Source organism: Geotrypetes seraphini, chromosome 2 (genome assembly GCF_902459505.1).
Source record: "Geotrypetes seraphini chromosome 2, aGeoSer1.1, whole genome shotgun sequence".
Classification (NCBI taxonomy): domain Eukaryota; kingdom Metazoa; phylum Chordata; class Amphibia; order Gymnophiona; family Dermophiidae; genus Geotrypetes; species Geotrypetes seraphini.
The window spans coordinates 405,220,790-405,243,215 of record NC_047085.1 but is presented as its reverse complement, the minus strand read 5'-3'; the positions used below and the strand labels follow the sequence as shown (position 1 = coordinate 405,243,215).

At 44.6% G+C, this 22,426-nt stretch overlaps 1 protein-coding gene across 1 annotated transcript in view; it reads left to right on the top strand.

The window, feature by feature from the left end:
• The window catches only part of LOC117354916 (alkylglycerol monooxygenase-like), a 92,447-nt gene that overhangs the window by 67,133 nt on the left and 2,888 nt on the right, over positions 1 to 22,426 (top strand). The window contains exon 10 of the mRNA XM_033932869.1: positions 4,166 to 4,271. Within this exon, the coding sequence (XP_033788760.1) occupies positions 4,166 to 4,271 (106 nt within the window). The remainder of the gene's footprint in view (positions 1 to 4,165; positions 4,272 to 22,426) is intronic.

Genomic DNA, 22,426 nt, shown 5'->3' with positions numbered 1-22,426 from the left:
CTGCTGGTGTTCTCTTTTCTTCAGCTGCTGAGTGGCAGAGTGGCACCGAGCAGGAGCATGCTTTGGCGCTGCTGCTCGGCACTGAGTGGATTCCTGATTGGTTTCCGCAAATTCTTGCGATTTGCGAAAATTCATGGGAGCCAACCAGGAATCTGTTGAGCAGCAGCACCAAAGTGTGCTCCTGCTCGGTGCCCCTCAGCGGCTGAAGAGAACTCCAGCAGTCACAGATAACCAGGTTAGTAGCGCGGCAGGAGTGCAATGTGGGAAGGTCGCTCTTGCCCGCTGCACCTCTGGACCACCAGAGATCAGCAGAGGATGGCCAGGACATGGCAGGAGTGCCAATTTTGGGGGAGGCCCCGGCCCATGTGGCTTCCCCCCCCCTTTGTTCCAATGCCTATGCTCCTTAACATGAATGCAGAGAAGCTCTAGAACAAGGGGGCTACCTTTTTGACTTTACACAAGCATATGAAGTCAAAATACAGAATTTTCCTGGAATAAAATATCAGACTTCAAGTGAAGACTGCAAGTTTAAAGATGGTGGGAAGGAATGTATTTGCTAAAGTGAGAATGGAGTGGTGGACATTAGTCCTTCTTTGCTTATGCTCTACCTATCTGTGGCAATAACATTTGACCAATCCCAGTCAGGTACGTCCCTTGGAGACTCACATCTCGCATCAAACCTACACACACCTTCCAAACCTGAATACCTATGCGGACCTAGGTTTATGCTCTATTCCAACTATGTGAGCATAGGAAATCCTAACGAGGACATAGCCCCAGTGAGCACCCTATAAGAACAAAAGAACATAAGGACTGGCTTAGTGGTAGACTTCAAAGGGTGGTGGTAAACAGCACGCCCTCCGAAACGACGGAGGTGATCAGCGGAGTGCTGCAGGGCTCAGTCTTGTGCCCGATCCTATTCAACATCTTCGTAAGCGACTTGGCTAAGGGTCTTCGAGGTAAAATTACGTTATTCGCCGATGACGCCAAACTATGCAACATAGTGGGCAAGAGCACAACAGACAAAAGCACAGTGCCTGACAAAGGCTCAATACCCGACAGTATGACACATGACCTACTCCTACTGGAGCATTGGTCCAGGACCTGGCAACTAAGTTTCAATAACCAAGAGAAAGAGAGAAAAAATCAATATGCAAAAAGAGGGGCAAAACTAATCAAATCAAACACAAACCCCTCACATTCAATGGCATCAATCATTTAAATATGATAAACGTTGAAAAGCAAAAAAATATAATTGTCTAAAATAGACTTGTAAACAATTCACAAAACTTTATTCATTTCAAAAATATTATAATGTAGAAAATATCACTATCTAGTAAAACTTACTGTAAAATCAGTATAGAAATAGGTAAAACACAAACCCCACAAACAAAAAATATAAGCTTAATGATCATGAAAAAAGGGGGATCCCATCATGATTTTTTTCATGATCATGAAGCTTACATTTTTTGTTTGTGGGGTTTGAGTTTTACCTATTTCTATACTGATTTTACAGTAAGTTTTACTAGATAGTGATATTTTCTACATTATAATATTTTTGAAATGAATAAAGTTCTGTGAATTGTTTACAAGTCTATTTTAGACAATTATATTTTTTTGCTTTTCAATGTTTATCATATTTAAATGATTGATGCCATTGAATGTGAGGGTTTGTGTTTGATTTAACTAAGTTTCAATGCCAAAAAATGCAAAATCCATGCACGTCTTACACCCTAAATGGTGAGACCCTAGCAAGGACTGTAGCAGAACGAGACTTGGGGGTGATCATTAGTGAAGACATGAAGTCTACCAATCAAGTGGAGAAAGCTTCATCGAAAGCTAGACAAATCATAGTTTGTATCCGTAGGAGCTTTGTCAGCCGTAAGCCCGAGGTCATAATGCCATTGTACAGATCCATGGTGAGACCCCATCTGGAATACTGTGTACAATTCTGGAGGCCACATTACCACAAAGATATGCGAAAAGTTGAGTCGATTCAGAGAATGGCCACCCGGATGGTCTCAGGACTCAAGGATCTCCCGTATGAGGAATGGCTGGATAAGTTGCAGCTTTACTCACTCGAGGAATGCAGAGAGAGGGGAGACATGATTGAGACGTTCAAATATGTCACGGGCCATATCGAGGTGGAGGAAGATATCTTTTTTTCTTAAAGGTCCCACAGCAAAAAGAGGGCATCCGTTGAAACTCAGGGGTGGGAAATTTCATGGTGACACCAGAAAATATTTCTTCACCAAAAGAGTGGTTGATCGCTGGAATAGTCTTCCACTAGAGGTAATTGAGGCCAGCAGCGGGCCAGATTTTAAGAAAAAATGGGATTGGCACGTGGGATCTCTTCATGGAGGGAGTTAGGGGGTGAGACGTTGGTATGGGCAGACTAGATGGGCCGTTGCCCTTTTCTGCCGTCAGTTTCTGTGTTTCTATGTTTCTAACATAAGAATTGCCATTGCTGGGTCAGACCAGTGGTCCATCGTGCCCAGCAGTCCGCTCATTCGGCGGCCCACTGGTCAAAGACCATCGCCCTGACCGAGACCAGCGCTACCGAAGTACATTCTGGTTCAGCAGGAACTTGTCTAACTTGGTCTTGAATCCCTGGAGGGTAATTTCCCCTATGACAGACTCTGAAAGAGCATTCCAGTTTTCTACCACTCTCTGGGTGAAGAAGAACTTCCTTATATTCGTGCTGAATCTATCCCCTTTTAACTTTAGAGAGTGCCTTCTCGTTCTCCCTACCTTGGAGAGGGTGAACAACCTGTCCATATCAACTGAGTCTATTCCCTTCAGTACCTTGAATGTTTCGATCATGTCTTCTCTCAATCTCCTCTGTTCGAGGGAGAAGAGGCTCAGCTTCTCTAATCTTTCGCTGTACGGTAACTTCTCCAGCCTTTTAACCATCTTAGTCGCTCTTCTCTGGACCCTTTCGAGTAGTACTATGTCCTTCTTCATGTACGGTGACCAGTGCTGGACGCAGTACTCCAGGTGAGGGTGCACCATGGCCCGGTACAGCGGCATGATAACCTTCTCCGATCTGTTCGTGATCCCCTTCTTTATCATTCCTAGCATTCTGTTCACCCTTTTTGCCACCACCGCACATTGCGCGGATGGCTTCATCGACTTGTCAATCATAACTCCCAAGTCTCTTTCCTGGGAGGTCTCTCCAAGTACCGCCCTGGACATCCTGTATTCGTGCATGAGATTTTTGTTACCTACATGCATCACTTTACCCTTATCCACATTGAACCTCATCTGCCATGTTGATGCCCATTCCTCGAGGCTGATTATGTCACGTTGCAAGTCTTCACAATCTCCCTGCGTCTTCACTACTCTGAATAACTTTGTATCATCCGAAAATTTAATCACCTCACTCATCGTACCAATGTCCAGATCGTTTATAAAGATGTACAGCGGGCACCCTCACACAGCACTAGTTAGGTGCTATTGACTCATGTTCACATCCTAGCAACTTGATGAATTACAGATCTAAAAAGAGATCAGTTTTGTGCCAGTTCGGTAAGGTCCTCCAGGGTCATCTCCATGGTTGTTTTCAACGTGTCAAGCCATCTGATTTAGGTTGCCCTCTTCATCTGGTCACAGTACTGTTTTAGATACCCCTTATATGAGTACATCTTATGTGTACCACCTGCCCAACATACTATATCCCCACACCCACATAAGCCTAACCCCAGATACTCCTCAATTTACACCCATACACCATGTATTACCTCCTTTCCACTTCCTGTCTGAAACTCTGGGGAGGACTCCTTTCCCTCAAGCCCCCTTCCTTGGATAACATGGGGCTACAGGAGCCTATCTTAATTATTCCATCAGGGCCTATTCAGTCTTAGCTATGTCATTGTTGGGGATGTGGATGGTTTTCCCTTTCCTGAAGTAAGTTGTTTCTTGATTTTGTCAGTTTTGACTTTTAATATTACTGCTGCCAACTGCAAAGCTCCTCCTTTCCCGTTTCTGCAAGCATATTTTTGTATAAACTAAGAGGTACAGATTGGGAAAATGAAGCCCTTTTAATAGTCTGGCCTGTATGATACATAAGGCTACAATACGATACCATTCAAACCACAAATATTAAAGAGAAGAATAATGACTAGCATATTTAAGTTTAAACACAAAGGATCTGTTCTTTCCATAGGCCTAAAGCGGCTATCCTAGAAACTGCGCGTTGTTCCAGCTTTCTGATTTTGCAGCAATATGGATACCTGCCAACAAATTTCACTTATTTGGTATTGATTTATGAGGTAAGAAGTATTTATTGCTTACACAGTTATGCCATCAGTATCAGTGTGAATAATAATATAAATTGTTCATAAAACAACCTACATCATTGCAAGTCGCAAAGAAGTGGAAAACATTTTCCATTGTCATTATCTCCATCCAGATAGTACTTATTTAGATAAAGCAAAAAAAAAAAAAAAAAAAAGATGAAGTACAAAAACATTATTATTAGTTTTATCTGGGGGAGGGGAGTGTGAGAATAAGCAATTTGAAATTAACCCTAGACTGTGAAAGAGAGGAGTTCAGTTACTTTGATCTTTGATCGAATAATGTGGCAGCTCTACTTTGATGGCTACCTGAAGTCTATATGGGTAAGTACAAATTCAGTCCACAGGGTTTATTACAGGAAAGGAGCCAGCCAGCATCATTTATTAATACCCTTCACTCAAGGGCAGAATAAAGCATGCAGGGAAAGCTCATGAAAAAGAGAAGGAAAGGGTGTAGGTGTATCACTAACGTGACCATTTATTTTTTTCATCAAAATGGGACTTCTGCTAATTTTCAGTCCCGCCCCCAATCCCACCCTAGCCTCGCCCCAATTTCTTCCATCCATTTTTCATATACACACAAGCAAGGCAAGCAGGAGAGAACAGCACAGAGGGAGAAATTAGAAGGCAAAAGGAAAGGGAGGCAATTCAGAGCTTGAGAAGGGAAGAGAAGAGGCAGGAGACTAGGAGAATCGGCGAGAGTAAGCTCCGCCCACCCCTGACATCAGACATTGAAGCTCCCCCTTAAAAGGGGAGGGGCCAATGACCGGAGCACATTGAAGCTTGGCAAGGCAAGCAGGAGAGATCAGCACAGAGGGAGAAATTAGAAGGCAAAAGGAAAGGGAGGCAATTAAGAGCTTGAGAAGGGGAGAGAAGAGAAGAGAAGAGGCAGGAGACTAGGGGAATCGGTGAGAGTTAGCTCCACCCACCCCTGACATCAGACATCGAAGCTCCTCCTTAAAAGGGGAGGGGGCCAACAGCGCTCAGCCATTCGGCGCGCGTCGAAGGCGCTCGCCTTAGCGAGAGCGCCTTTGCGAAGGGCCTTGAGAAGGGACGAGCCACTTTAAAGGAGTGTAAGAAGGAGACCACAGCAGGCGCAGATGACAAAGCAGGTACAGAGGGTACAGAGAACACACAACCATATGCCACTAAAGGAGAGCAGAAGGAGGACACAGCGGACACCAGCACTAACCAACACAGAATACGACAACATTATTCAACACTGGTCAAACTACTAATAGGGAAGTAGTAAGCAGCTAATAGGGAAGTAGCAAGCAGCAAGCACAGAAGAGAACACACACACACATAAGCTCGCCTTTGCGAAGGAGCCTTAAGAAAGATCCGGGAAACTCGGTCGCCCAGCAGAGCGACTTAGAACAAAAGCTACAAGTCCTAGTTTTAGCTAGCTATACAGAAGGGCACACATTCTCACATACTACACACCTAGAGGGGAAACAAGCACAGGTACCAACACAGCAACACCACCACACTCACAACAAACAGGAAGACAGCAGACAGGAAGTCAGAAATCATCCAGTCAACAGAGACAGAAGGTTCACAACAAATCACTCGGACAACTCAGAAGGGAAGCAAGAAATGGAAGCCCAAGGAAGTCATAAGATGAGCTTTCCAGTCTTCTATACCAGCTGCAATATGTATGACTACCTCCCTTCGGGGATTTGGGCATACATTTGCAGTTGGTGCATGGAGCTGGATAGTTTGAAACGGCAAATCCGGCTACTAGAGGAGACAGTGATGGAACTAAAAGAACTCCTCACCTTTGAAGATAGAATCCGCGCACAGGAGAAGTTTTTAGTGGAGTTCAATGCAAACGAAGAGGTCAAGGAGCTAGAAAGATTCATCAAGGAAGCTCACCAGCAACATGTGGAGATCCCAGGGCTGGAGAACTGTACCCGAGCAACCCAGGTGGATGGCCTGGATGAGAGGAGAGAAAACACCCCTACAAATTCAGAAGAGACTGAAGCTGAGATAGGGGATGACCGCACACCAGGAGAAAGAGAAGACGTCATGAAGACGTTTCCCCACACAAAGAGCCGAAAACAACTTCAAGCGTATTGCAGGAGGATGAAGATTGGCCCTACACCATGGACATGGATTTACAACCCCCAAGGAACCTCCGAATAAAGAAGATGGGGATCATCATAGGAGACTCCATTAAACGTCATGTGGACAGCCACACCGTAGGAGGGAGAGAGGATAGAATCTTCACCTGCCTGCCCGGAGCAAGAGTGAAGGATGTGGCCAACAGGATCTCCAGGATCATAGACAGTGCAGGGGGAGAGGACACTGCTGTGCTTATCCACGTGGGAACCAACGATGTAAGCGGATGGAAGTATGACAGGGAAGAGATGAAGGCCAGCTCCGCTCACTCGGAAGAAAACTGAAGATCAGGGAGGTGAAGGTGGATTTCTCTGAGATCCTCCCGGTTTCAAGAGCGAATGGAAAGAGACAAGGGGAATTGCAAGCGATCAATGCCTGGATGAGACGATGGTGCGAAGAGGAAAGCTTTGACTTTGTGCGCAACTGGATGGCTTTCTGGGGAAAATGCAAGTACTACAGAAAGGACGGACTACACCTCAACAAGGGAGGAGCAAGAGTATTGGCAGGCAACATGAAGAGGGCCATTGAGAAGACTTTAAACTAAAGGACAAGGGAAAGCCAACAGTCGACCACCAGTCAATGGCCCGGGCGACAGGATGCCCCGAAGAAGGAACTACGGACAACTACTCAGACATGGGAGGGGACGACCACAAAGCAAATAAGGGAGACAACGCAGGAGTAGAAAAGGATACCGTGAAAGAAACAGTAGAGACTGCTAAGCTTAGAAAGTCCAAGAAGGTAACATAAAGGGAACTCAAATGTATGTATACGAATGCTAAAAGTCTGAGAAACAAAATGGGAGAATTAGAGACAATAGCAAGACACGATGAACTGGAAATCATTGACATAACAGAAACATGATGGAATGATGAAAACAAATGGGACACAGTACTACAGGGATACATACTATACAGAAGAGATAGATTAGGGCAGAAAGGAGGAGGTATTGCCCTATATGTTCAGGATGGAGTAGAAACTGTTAGAGAGGCTACGACAGAAAGGACAGAGAAGCTGGAGTCCCTCTGGATCAAGATTCCTAGACACAATGGTGCAGACACAAAATTGGCCTTTACTATCGACCCCCAGGACAGACGGAGGAGACAGACTCAGAAATGAAAGAGGAAATTAAACAAGAATGTAAGACAGGTAATGTAATAATCATGGGAGACTTCATTTTCCCATGGATAGACTGGAACCTGGGAACCTTGAACTGCGGCAAGGAGACCAAGTTCCTGGAGGCGCTAGGGGACTGCTTCCTGGAACAAATGGTGGGAGAGCCGACGAGAGGAAATGCCACCTTGAACCTGGTTCTAAATGGCATTACAGGACCGACAAAAGAAGTAGAAGTCACGGTCCCACTGGGGACGAGCGATCACAACATGATCAACTTTAAACTTGACATTGGGAAAGGGAAACGTACCAAAACCTTAACCATGACCTTAAACTTTAAAAAGGGAAGATACGATAGCATGGGAGCCATGGTGAAACAACGGCTCAAGAAAAAGATGGACAAAGTTAAAATGGTAGATCAGGCATGGTCCCTACTGAAAAATACTATCACGGAAGCACAAAATCTCTACATTCCGTGGATTTCAAAAGAAAGGAAAACTAAAGGCAAAGAACTGGCATGGCTTACTAGAGAGGTGAAGGAAGCCATAAAAGAAAAGAAGGACTCCTTTAAAAAATGGAAATGCACGAAAACAACTGAAGCTTGGAACAAACACAAAGAAGATAAGAAGAAATGTCACAAGGCGGTGAGGGATGGCAAAAAGGACTATGAGGAGAAAATAGCGCAAGAAGCCAAAAATTTCAAGCCCTTCTTTAGATACGTAGAAGGAAAAAAACCTGTAAAAGAGGCGGTGGGACCGCTGGATGACCAGGGAAGAAAAGGGTACATCATGGAAGACAAACAAATTACAGACAAACTAAATTCCTTCTTTGTGTCTGTCTTTATGAAGGAGGACACCGCAACAATACCAGAAGCAGTGAAAGTGTTCAAAGGAGTAATAGAGGACAGACTCACCACAGTAGAAGTGGACTTGGACCAGATATACTACCAGATTGACAATCTTAAAAGCGACAAATCCCCTGGACCTGATGGAATTCACCCGAGAGTCTTAAAAGAACTGAAGGTTGAAATCGGAGAGCTTATGCAAAAACTTGCCAACCTGTCAATTAGAACTGGATAAATACTGGACAATTGAAAGATAGCGAATGTCACGCCAATTTTCAAAAAAGGATCAAGAGGAGAACCGGGCAACTACAGACCTGTGAGTCTTATATCTGTCCCTGGAAAGATGGTTGAAGCACTGATTAAAGATAGCATAGTCCAGCACTTGGATACACACGACCTGATGAGAGCCAGTCAACATGGCTTCAGGAAAGGGAAATCATGTTTGACGAATTTGCTTCAATTTTTTGAGACTGTGAACAAACAAATTGATAGTGGAGAACCGGTGGACATAATATACTTGGACTTCCAGAAAGTGTTCGACAAGGTTCCACATGAAAGACTTCTCAGGAAACTACAAAGCCATGGAATAGAGGGAGATATACTAAGATGAATAGGCAAATGGCTGGAGAACAGAAAGCAGAGAGTGAGCATAAATGGAAAGTTCTCAGACTGGGAGAAAGTGACTAGCGGTGTGCTCCAGGGCTTGGTACTTGGGCCCATCTTATTTAATATTTTCATCAATAACCTAGAAGAAGGAACATCCAGTGAGATCATCAAGTTTGCAGACGACACAAAGCTATGCCGGGCAATCAGATCGCAGAAGGATAGCGAGGAACTCCAGAGTGACTTGTGTCAGTTAGAGAAATGGGCGAAGAAATGGCAGATGAAATTTAATGTGGAAAAGTGCAAAGTAATGCATTTAGGCAGAAATAACAAGGAACACAAGTATAGAATGTCAGGTGCATCTCTGGGTAAGACCGAACAAGAAAAGGACCTGGGTGTACTGATAGATAGGACCCTGAAACCATCAGCACAATGCGCGGCAGCGGCAAAGAAAGCAAATAGAATGTTAGGCATGATAAAGAAAGGAATCATGAGTAGATCAGAGAAAGTTATAATGCCGCTTTATAGATCAATGGTCAGACCACACTTGGAATACTGTGTCCAACACTGGTCTCCCAACCTAAAGAAGGATATAAAACTGCTGGAGAGGGTGCAGAGATGAGCAACGAAGCTAATAAAAGGTATGGAGAACTTGGAATATGAGGAACGACTTAAGAGACTGGGATTGTTCTCCCTTGAGAAGAGGAGACTGCGAGGAGATATGATCGAGACTTTCAAAATACTGAAAGGAATCGACAAAATAGAGCAGGAAAAAAAAATGATTTACAATGTCCAATGTGACACGGACAAGAGGACATGGACTGAAGCTAAGGGGGGACAAGTCCAGGACAAATATCAGGAAGTTCTGCTTCATGCAACGAGTGGTGGACACCTGGAATGCTCTCCCAGAGGAGGTTGTTGCAGAATCCACCGTTCTAGGATTTAAAAGCAAATTAGATGCACATCTCCTTACAAGAGGCATAGAGGGATATGGGTGACTAAAATTACGCCAGGTGTACACCTGGTTGGGCCTCCGGGTGTGCGGATCGCCAGACTTGATGGACCGAAGGTTTGATCCGGATATGGCAGTTCTTATGTTCTTATGTTATGTTCTTATCTTATTAATTCATATTGGTAACCATAAAATAAAAAAAATAACAGCACGCTGTATGCAGAGAAAATGTTAATTATCATTTATATTTAGATTTTTTTCAAAGAGGTCGACAGATGACTTTAAAATATGCAATGTCATCTCAGTAACACCTATAGAAAAATAGACAAATATAGTGTGAAATATAGACAGAAGATATAAATTCTCAAAACTGACACATTTTGATCACTAAATTGAAAATAAAATCATTTTTCCTACCTTTGTTGTCTGGTGAGTCTGGTTGCACTTCCTTCTGACTGTGCATCCTTTCTTTCTTTCTCTCTCCCTGCCCCCTCTCCCCACTTTCTTTCTCTTTCATTTGTGATTGATACTGTCATTCGATATGCAGTGGAAGTTATTTCATACCAGCCAGGTTTCTGGGAGATGATTAAGTTTGCCTGGATTCAGTATGTCAGCATCCTACTCGTTTTCCTCTGGGTGTTTGAAAGAATAAAATTCTTTGTGTTTCAAAATTAGGTATTAACAACAGTGCCAGTATTACCAGTTCCACTAGTGCCTTTGTACAAACAGCACCAGTGTTAATCAAGTTTACAAAGATTTAGTAGTGACTGATACCAAAAAGAAGATGCCTTCTTGACTGAGTGTTTAGATTTTAATAAGAGAACATAAAAACATAAGAAATACCTTCACCGGATCAGACCCTAGGTCCATCCTGTCCGGTGACCCGCACACACGGAGGCCAATACTGGTGTTCCCTGCTAAAGACCTTGTTTACCCGTAACCCTCAATGTGTTTTGCAAGAAGGTGTGCATCCAACTTGCCCTTGAATCCTGGAATGGTGGTCTCTGACACAACCTCCTCCGGGAGAGCATTCCAAGCATCCACCACTCGCTGTGAGAAACAGAACTTTCTGATATTTGTCCTGGGCCTGGTGCCCCTCAGTTTCAGTCCATGACCCCTTGTCCAAGTCACAATTGACAATGTGAATAACGATGTTTTTTGCTCTATTTTGTTGAATCCTTTTAGTATTTTGAAAGTCTCTATCATATCCCCTCGCAGCCTTCTCTTCTCGAGGGTGAACAATCCCAGTTTTCCGAGGCGTTCATTGTAGCTCAAATTCTCGATGCCTTTTACTAGCTTCGTGGCTCACCTCTGCACCCTCTCCAACAGGGTTATATCTTTGTTCAGCTAGGGAGACCAATGTTGGATACAGTATTCCAAATGTGGTCTGACCATTGCTCTGTAAAGCGGCATTATAACGTCCGCCGATCTACTCGTGATTCCCTTCTTTATCATGCCCAACATCCTGTTTGCTTTCTTTGCCGCCACTGCGCATTGAGCCGACAGCTTCAGGGTCTTGTCTATCAGTACCCCCACATCCCTATCTTGCTCGCTCTTTCCCAATGCTGCACCTAACATTTTGTATTCATGTTCCTTGTTCTTCTTACCCAGGTGCATCACTTTGCATTGTTCTATATTAAACTTCATCTGCCACTTTTCCGCCCATTTCTCTAGCTGGTTCAAATCTCTCTGGAGTTCTTCTCTGTCCTTTTGTGACCCAACTGCCCTACACAGTTTTGTGTCGTCCGCAAACTTGATTAAATTACTTGTTGTTTCTTCTTCTCAGTCATTTATGAAGATATTGAACAAGATTGGCCCAAGAACCGAACCCTGGGGCACACTGTTTGTCACTTTTTCCCAATCCGAGAACTTCCCATTTATGCCCACCCTCTGCAATCTGTTTTCCAGCCATCCGCCTATCCATCTTAGTATATCCCCTTCTATTCTATGGCTTTGTAGTTTCTTCAGAAGCCTTGCATGTGGAATCTTGTCGAATGCTTTCTGGAAGTCCAAGTATATTATATCCACCGGTTCATCGTTATCGATTTGTTTGTTCACCTCCTCAAAAAATTGAAGTAAATTCGTCAAACATGACTTCCCCTTCCTGAAGCCGTGTTGACTAGCTCTCATCAGGTCGTGATTTTCCAGGTGTTGCACTATGCTATCCTTTATTAGTGCTTCAACCATCTTCCCTGGAACCGACGTAAGACTCACAGGTCTATAGTTGCCCGGTTCTCCTCTCGATCCTTTTTTGAAGATTGGGATGACATTCCCTATCTTCCAGTCGTCTGGTATTCGCCCGGTTCTGATTGACAAGTTAGCTAGAGATTGTAATAGTTCTCCGATTTCAACTTTAAGCTCCTTTAGCACTCTCGGATGAATTCCATCTGGTCCAGGGGTTTGTCACTTTTAGTTTGTCGATCTGATAGTATATCATGTCCAAATCCACATTCACAGTGGTGAGGCTTTCCTCTATTTCTCCCTTGAATACTTTCCCTGTTTCGGGTATTGATGCAGTGTCCTCCTTGGTAAAGACAGATGCAAAGAATGAGTTTAGCCTATCTGCAATCTGTTTGTCTTCCTTGATGCACCCTTTTCTTCCGTGGCCATCGAGAGGGCCTACTGCCTCATTTGCTGATTTCTTCTCTTTTATGTATCTAAAAAAGGGCTTGAAGTTTTTGGCTTCTTGCGCTCTCTTTTCCTCATAGGCCTTTTTGGCGTCTCTTACTGCCTTGTGACACTTCTTCTGGTCAACCTTGTGACTGTTCCAGGCCTCCGTTGTGTGTTCACGTTTACATTTTTTAAACGAGTTCTTCTTTTCCCTTACTGCATCCTTCACCTCTTTAGTTAGCCAAGCTGGTTCTCCTTTGTTCTTATTTTTCCTTCCTTTGGATATCTGCGGAATGTAGAGATTCTACGCTTCGGTGATGGTATTTTAGTAGGGACCATGCTTGATCGACCGTTTTGATTTTGGCTGTCCTGTTTTTGAGCCGTTTTTTAACAATGACTCTCATGCTGTCGTATTTCCCTTTTCTGTAGTTAAAGGTTGTGGTTTGAGTCTTGGTTCGTTTCCCCTTCCCGATGCCAATTTTAAAATTGATCACGATGTGATCGCTCGTCCCCAACAGGACTGTGACCTCTACATCTGTTGTCCTTCCAGTTATGCCATTTAGGACCAAGTCCAAGGTTGCGGTTCCTCTTGTCGGTTCTCCCACCATTTGTTCTAGGAAGCAGTCCCCTATCATTTCCAGGAACATTGATTCCCTGCTGCAGTTTGAGGTTCCTCGGTTCCAGTTTATCCCCGGAAAGTTGATGTCTCCCATGATCGTTACATTACCTGTTCTACAGCCATAGTTGATTTCCTCTATCATTTCTATGTCTGTTTCTTCCGTCTGTCCTGGGGGTCGATAGTAGAGGCCTATTTTTATGTCTGCTTCATTTTGCCTAGGAATCTTTATCCAGAGGGATTCCAGTTTTTCTTTTCCTTTCGTCTTTTCTTCTCTGATAGACTCTATTCCTTCTTGGACATACAGGGCAATACTTCCCCCTTTTTGCCCTATTCTATCTCTTCTATATAGTTTGTATCCCTGTAGTATTGTGTCCCATTCGTTTTCCTTGTTCCACCATGTTTCTGTTATTCCGATGATATCCAGTTCTTCTCGTTTTGCTAGTGCCTCCAGTTCCCCCATTTTGTTTCTCAAGCTTCTGGCATTCGTGTACATACATTTGAGCTCCCTTTGCGCATTCGTGTGCATACAATTGAGTTCCTTTGGTGGTACCTTCCTGAACTTTTTAGTCTTCACGTCCCTTCTTGTATCTATTTGCGCTTTTTTCTGTTACTTTTGATTTCAGCATGCTCTTCCCCTTTATCTGAGCAGTTGCTTGTAGTTCCTTCTTTGGGATCTACTGATGCCCGGGCCATTGACTGGTTGTCGACTGTCGGCTCTCCCCTGGTCCTTAGTTTAAAGCCCTCTCAATGGTCTTCTTCATGTTTTCAGCCAAGACTCTTGCTCCTCGCTTGGTGAGGTGTAGGCCGTCCCTTCTATAGTATCTGCCATTTCCCCAGAATGCCATCCAATTGCGCACAAAGTCGAACCCCTCCTCATTGCACCATCGTCTCATCCAGGCATTGATTGCTCGCAGTTCATCCTGTCTCTTTCCATCCGCTCTCAGTACTGGGAGGATCTCAGAGAAGGCCACTTTCACCTCCCTGACCTTCAGTTTTCTTCTGAGTGAGCGGAGTTGATCCTTCGGTTCTTCCCTGTCATACTTCCGTCCGCTCACATCGTTTGTTCCCACGTGGATAAGCACAGCAGTGTCCTCTCCTCCTGCGTTATCAATGATCCTGGTGATCCTGCTGGCCACATCCTTCACTCTTGCACCAGGCAGGCAGGTGACCAGTCTATCTTCTCTTCCTCCTGCAATGTGACTGTCCACATTGCGTATGATGGAATCTCCAACGATGATCCCTATCTTCTCTATTTGGGGGTCGTAGGTCCATATCCCTGGTGTAGGACCTGACTTCCTCCTTCTGCGGTGCTTCTTCAGACGGGCTCCCATTTCCGCCAAGTGTGTGGTCGTCCTCTACCTCCGCTTTGGTCTCCTCGTCCATTGTAGTGAAGCCTCCTTCCATATCACCCGGGCCCTTTTCCTTGGTTGTTGGTTGGGCCCTTATCTCCAACCCTGGGACCTCCACATGTTGCTGGTGGGCTTCCTCGATGAATCTCTCCAATTCCTCGATCACTTCGCTGGTACTGGACTCTCCTAGCAACTTCTCCTGCTTGAGGTTATCTTCTTTCATGGCGAGGAGTAGTTCTAGTTCCATCACAGTTCCTTCCAGCAGCCGGACTTGCTGTTTCAGGCTTTCCAGCTCCTTGCATCAACTGCAAACTTATGCCCTAGTCCCCGAGGAGAGATAGTCATACATATTGCAGCCGGTGCAGAAAGACTGGAAAGCTCATCTTCTGGCTTCCGTAGACGATCATCTCCTGTTCCTCTTCTGAATTGTCTGAGCTTTATGTGAACCTTCTGCCCCGGGCGGCTGTGTGTGTCCTGACTCCTGTTCGCTGTCCTTCTGTTAGTTGTGAATTGTTCTGGTGCTGCTGAATTTTCTGCGGTGCTTGTTCTAGATGTGTGTTGTTTGGCTAGGTAAAGACCAAAAAAAAAAAGATTGTAACTTATGTTTTTGGGGCTCTCTGTGAGTCAGCCTAACTTCCTGGCTCCTTCCTACGGCTCCTTCGCAAAGGCGCTCTCGCTAAGGCAAGCACCTTTGCCGCTCGCCTTTGCTGTGCGCCAAACGGCTGTGCGCCGTTGGCTCCCCCCCTTTTAAGGGGGAGTCCGGGTCCGCTGCTGATGATGCGTTGGGGGCTGGGCGGAGCTTCCTCTTGCCATTACCCCACGCTGTCCACTTCTTTGCTTCCCCTCTCTTCCTCTGCTTCGTCCTGTTTTCTTCGCCGGTGCCTACTACCTCCTGCACCGGCCGAAGTTGCTGCCCTTGTGCCGCGGCTCCTCCTTTTAAGGGGGAGTCCGGGCGCGCTGCTGATGACACATTGGGGGTGGGCAGAGCTTCCTCTCGCCGCTACCCCACGCTGTCCATTTCTTCTCTGCTTCCCCTCTCTTCCTCTGCCTCCTCCTGTTTTCTTCGCCAGTGCCTACTACCTCCTGCACCGTCCGAAACCTGGCCCACAAGCTTTCCCTCGACACCAATTCTGACATCAGAGAGGTTCTGTCATTGTGGTTTTAATGAAAATGCAGTGGGTTGTTATTTTCTTATCTTATTGTCATTCTCTAGCCTCAGTCATATATTGTTTCCAGAAAGCTTTCTCTCTCCCTGTCACCCTTCTTTCTTTCTGTTTCTTTCTCTCTCCTTGTCACCCGCCAAGCCACCGCCATCTCCCTATCCCCCCAAGCCACCGCCACCACACTCCCCTAACTTTTTATTTCTTTCTTTCTCTCTCCCTGCCTCCCCCATGCCACTGCCGATTTTTCCCTGCTTCCCCACTGCCAATGCAGCAACAGTGCCAGGCCAGGCAAGTTCAGCAACTGCGCAACGCCTGGTCCACAAGCTTTCCCTCTGACATCAGGGAGGAAGTTCCAAGCTAACTAATCGCTGCCTAGCTGGCCCAGAACTTCCTCTCTGATGTCAGAATTGGCATCAGGGGAAGGCTTGTGGGCTGGCTGTTGTGCAGTTGCTGCACTCTCCTGGCCTGGCCTTGTTGCTGTGTCGGCAGTGGGGAAGTAGGGAGAGAGCTGGAGAGGCCGCTGCTAGCCCCTCCAGTGTATTTTAAATGACCTCACACTGACAACCCAATTGCTGTATATAATATATGTTTAATAGTAATAAACAAGTCAGCATCTAAATAGGATATAGCAAACAGCAGTTAGGCTAACAGAAGAAAAGTACAGAGTACCAGTAAGTCATATGCCATCCAGTCTGTTCTAAAGCTTAAGTCAGCAGGTATGCCCTAGTTTAGTAGCCTAGGGTTACGAGTGCTACCTGGTTACTAATTACGTACTTAATTTCTATTGGATTGTCACTTGTCATTTTTGTTGATTGGATGGTCTACATATGGCAATTGAGTCATAATGAAGCATGATGTCACTTGGTGTCAAATATGATGTCTCTATTTCCCTTGACTACTAAGATCAATAATTCCTGAGAGTGGGGCCCCCTCCTTCCTAGGCATGATTGTAAATTTGTCAGCTATTTTCACCTGTGGTTAATATCACTTTTGGTCATGTCATCCTGACCTGTAGTTATGTGGTTTTGTTTCTTCTTGTGACCCAAGCATTTCTTGGAATGTCCCAGAATAGAACATCCACAATTTGTCACAGACAGCAGCTGTTTGTCAGCTTCTAGGGCAAAAATGAAGTCCTCTTGCAAAAATATTATTTGTGCTGACTGGAAAATATGCACTTTTTGCACAGTTCATACACCTTATGGTAGGTTTGATTCAGCAGCACAATGCCCCTCCTGAGGGACTCCTAAGGGTGTTTTTCCCTCTCAGAGCTCAGGCTCCACGATCATCTGTCCCATTGTCCCCACACACAGCTTCGGGATGCTGTCTCTGAAAACGGGACATTTTGGCGTCCCAAAGCTGTGTGTGGGGACAACGGGACAGGGGATCTAAAAATGGGACAGTCCTGTTCAAAACGCGACGTATGGTCACATTATGATCACCCTTTTTGCAGATAGTAAACAAATCCTGACTTTATTCCAGGATATGGAGAACATGGTTTGATAGCTGGGCAGAGAAAAAATGTTGGGAGGTTGATCAGTTTTCTAAGTTGGGAAAGGAAGATTTCCTAACATTCACTCAAATTAAAGAAAAGTGGAACACCCCTAATCCTCAATTTTTAAAATTTTTATGGATAAGACACTACTATATGGGTCCCATAAACAAAGATACTGGAGGATTAAGCTATACATTCATAGATACGGTATTTATGAATATTGTGGCCGGGCATGGACGTGCCTGAGTGTGTTGAGCACACTGATCTGACCAAGCAGATTTTAGCGTTGTTAGAAATTTGGATACTGCACCAAGATATTTTCCTTTTAAAAATTCCACTGTTCCAAAATCACTACCAGAACCAGTGCTTTTATTGAAGCATACACTATATTTTCAAACTGTCCAAAATGGCTTTACAGGAACCAAAAATTATAGGACCTTCTAGTATATGGTCCACAGGCACACTAGACAGCAGTTCAATTTTCAAATCAAACACATTTGAATTGAAAAAAAACCCCAAACAAAACCCCCACATTTCTTTTCTCTCCACTGTTCCTACCCTTTGGCAGGTGTTAGTCTGGTGCAATTCTAACTAGTCCAGACCAGTAAACTCCATTAAGAAATGACAATTAGCAGGCTGATCAATCCTATGCCATTCTTTAAGCTCTGCAATGCATAAAAACCCAGAACTTGTATTACCCTTGAGCTTTTATTTTGCATAGCCAAGCTCAAAGGCAAGTGATCAACCTCCCTCTGCGATCAACTGTTTTGATACCACTCCAAAAGAAACATAAAAATGAATCCCAATTCAGATTCTTAGTATCTCAGGTCATATCTTCCACATAACTTGGCCAATTCTTATGAAATTTAGTGTTTCGTGCCCTGAATGAAGTTGATGTAAAATGTTATAAATATTTCCCACAGCACCACAACACTACCTTGTGAAAATGATTTGTTGCTATGGGACACACGCAGAAGCAGACAATAGTTTCTAAACAGTCTCTGTCTCAAAATGGTTTTCACTGCAGAAGACCAAATTCTGATAAAGAACTTGGTACTGCTAAAAGGTTACCGCAGTCAACGATTGTTGAAAGATTTCCCACAGAAGGATTGGAACAAAAAAATGGTCTTGATGTTGTCACAAGCCCAACTCCCGTACCAGCCTTGTGCTGTTAGGAGACACAGAAACCAACACTATTTTGTTACCTTTGACCTCTTTTATAGCAGAGATAATAGCTCAGGTTACTGTAATTTTGACGGATATACAAAGTAGAGAATGACACGGTCACAAAATTCATCACTATTCCCGTCCCCACGGATAACCGCGGGAAATAATCCCATGTCATTTTCTAGTGTCTATTTCAACCTCAGTCCTTCTACACCAGCATTCTTCAAAGCAAAGCTTGTGGGTCAGTGGTTGTGGCCATTCATACTCTGATTCTTCCCTCTCTCTTTAAAGAATGACATGAAGATGGGACGGGAACGGTGATGAATTTTGTCACCGTGTCATTCTCTAATACAAAGCTGGATGTCTAGATTTAAACTTAAACTAAATGCTGAAAAAACAAAGTTTTTCTTGGCTAGTCCAAATGAAACTATTTCAGATAGGCAAATTTTAATTAATAATCATCAATCTTTTGAACTTGTCTCCTCTATTAGGATTTTGGGAGTTATATTAGATAGACATTTAGCATTTGAAGAACATACAGACCTTATGATTAAGTAATGTTTTTGGACGCTTTGGAAATTACGAGCTATTAAAAAAATATTTTGATTTTGATTCTTTTAGACTTTTAGTACAGTCTTTAATTCTGTCAATTCTTGATTATTGCAATATTATTTACCTATGAAAACAAAAACAAAAACTGTGGATACCTGGCATCTTGCAAAAAAAATGTAAAGCGTATTCATTTAATATAAAATGTGGGTGTATGCCTAATTTTTGGTCTAAAGAAATATGATCATATTAGTTATTTTTACCAACAACTACATTGGTTGCCTTTGGAGGCATGGGTCCTTTTTAAATTCGGGTGATTTTGTTTTAAGACTCTTTGGTTTGGCCCCCAAATATTCTCTCATTTCAAGTTTTATAGCTCAGTAAAGAACACTCGTAATTAATTCATGTTTATGTATCCTACTATTAAGTCATGTTGTTTTAAGAGATTTCATAGCCTTTCAATTAGGCAAACAGAATTCCTGGTCGAGATTTTCATTTTTCAAAATCATTTGTATACAGTATTGCTTTTAGAAATGTTTTAAAAACACAATTGTTTGATAAATTTATTACATAATCATTTTTATTAATTTAACCGTACTACCTTTTTAATGCTATTTTGTAACATTGTTTTATGCTAATGTATAATCTTATTTTATGGAAACATCACTGATTGTCCAGTTCTTCTTCTTTGTGAACTGCCCGGATCCTCTTTGGATGGGCGGTATACAAGAATAAAAGTTATGTTATGTTATATTATGTTATGTTAGGGCTGATTAATGTATCTCTGCGGAGCAGAATCAGCCCAGATCGCACTCACAACATGAAACACTGCCGTCACGATCTGGACATTGGTACGACGAGTGAGGTGATTAAATTTGCGGACGATACGAAGTGATTCAGATTAGTGAAGACACAGGGGATTGTGAAGATCTGCAATGTGACGTAATCAAGCTTGAGAAATGGGCATCGACATGGCAAATGAAGTTCAACGTGGATAAGTGTAAAGTGATGCATGTTGTAACCAGTCCTGCAAGCTCTGAGCCTGCCAAGGTCCCGGTGAAAGCTAGAAGGAAGGGTGGCAAGAAGTCCAGAAAGGGGATTGCAAAGACCAGCTCCCAGTACCAATCTGTCCCACATGAGGATGCCACCGACCTAGAATGGGGAGAAGAGGAAGCACAGCACAATCACTACCATTCACACAGCAGGGCTAGGGACATAGGTTTTAAACCTTCTTCCAGGAATAGTGAGTGTTCCGCCACTAATTTCTGACAAATGGGATGATCAGTGACACTCAGAAAAGCACACAGACAATATAAAAGCATAAACAATAACCCTTTATTATATAAGAATAAAAATAGCATCACCTTGACCCCATACAATGACCATCTTCACAATTGGGAATCCTGGCAATTGATAGGTGGGTGGACCAAAGGACTGTCCCTTTAGACATCTTGGATTCTCCCTCCAGATGTCATGGATTCTCATGTTAGGAGCAGCGTCCCGTCCTTATAAAGGGTGAAATCTGCTGAGTTCAAAAGCATAAACAGCAGGTGCTGGTCTTTTGTTCCTTGTTTTGGCAACACCCAGGTCAAGGAGGTCAAGATAGCAGATACTTGTTGAAACCGCAGGTGCTGGTCTTTTGTTCTGTGTTTTGACAACACCCAGTTCAGGATGTCAGAAGGAGGTGTTGCAGAAAACCGGCTTCTCATCTGGTTTCACTCTCCCTTTGATGTGATGTGGGCAACACTCAGGTCAAGGAGGTCAGAATGTCAGATAAACAGACTTGTGGATTCATGTCAGTAGTATGCTGAGTTTCAGTTACCCCCCTGGCCAGTCCCTTTGATGTTGTTTGGGCAACACTCAGGTCAAAGAGGTCAGATAAGCAGACTTGAGGAGACATGTCACGTAGTATGCTGAGTTCATTTACCCCCTGGCCCTAGGCATAACAGTGAGGAAAGCTATTTCCCTAGTAGTTACCAGGGGAGCCAGAGAGAAGCCCAGGTGAGAGCAGGCTCAGCTAGAGCAGGGTGGGGCTTCCCTCTTGAAAAGCCAGTAGATGTTATCAAGCTACTAGGCAGGGTAGGGAGGAAGCTCAGGTCTCTCCCTAAAGAAGAGCTTCCCAGCACAAGCAGGGGTAATAGCGGTGTGCCCATGGAGGTGGAGGAAGCTAGGACACCTCTAGAATTACCAGTAGCGGATGAAGAAACTCCCATGGAATTACATGGACGGCTGCCTGCTGAGGAAATGTGTGCGTTTCCAGAACTGATGGATGTGGGAGTAACCGCGCATGCCGCCCCGACTCTTCTGTCGCCGCCCGACTCTCCTTTCGCCCGCCCCGACTCTCCTCTGGCCACCCCGACTCTCCTCTGGCCCGCCCCGACTCTCCTCTCCCCCTTGAAGTCCTGTCCCCACCATGAAAACTTGATGCCCCCCCCGACGTCCGATTCACCCCGCAGGACCGCTCGCACCACCCCCCTGATGTCCGATTCACCCCCCCCCCCCCGCAGGACCGATTGCACCCCCACCCCGAAGGACCGCTCGCACCCCCACAGCCTCCCCACCCCCCCTCCATCATGGAGAAGCTCATACTGTTCTCCTGCTGCTTCCTCTGCCGGCGGTCCCGGCCCTTCTGTGAGCCCTGCTCTAAAATGCATCCTCTTCCGGCAGTCCCGGCCCTTCTGTGAGCCCTGCTCTAAAATGCATCCTCTTCTGGCGGTCCCGGCCCTTCTGTGAGCCCTGCTCTGAAATGCTTCCTCTTCCGATGGTCCCGGCCCTTCTGTGAGCCCTGCGTCAGAGAAAGGGCGGGACCGCCGGAAGAGGAAGCAGCGCAGACACAGGGCTCATAAAAGGGCCAGGACCGCTGGCAGAGGAAGCAGCAGGAGAACGGTAGGAGCTTCTCCATGATGGGGGTGGGTGGGGAGGCTGTGGGGGTGCGAGCGGTCCTTCGGAGTGGGGGTGCGATCGGTCCTGCGGGGTGGGGGGGTGAATCAGACGTCAGGGGGGATGGTGCGAGCGGTCGTGCGGGGTGAATCGGACGTCGGGGGGGGGAACTATGTAAAAAAAACATTGTAAAACGCGCTCACGCGTATAACGCGCAAGGTTATGCACGGTTTGTAAAAATTGTGTATAACGCACGCGTTATATGCGTGAAAATACGGTAAATAAGTGAGATAAATTGATAATTGAGGAACATAAGGCATGAATATGCAATGCAAACACATATGCGTAAAATCTATTATCAGAGCACTTAAACATATTTCAGTAATTTTTATATTTTTGCATAATTTCCTAAAAATTCCAGGTAGATGCATAAACTTGAAAGCTAGTTATACTATTTTTTCACCAGTATTTTAAAAAATTATGACTTCTCCAAAATTGACACACACTAATATATCATGGGTATTGTATCCTATATAATAAAACCCTAGAGCGCGCATGCGCTCTTGAAACTTTGTGATTTCTGCCGCTGTGATTTCTGATCCGTGGCCGCGTTCCAGTTTAGAATGCGGAGGCAGGGATCACTCTAGCCACTCCCCTCCTCCCGCCCTCACT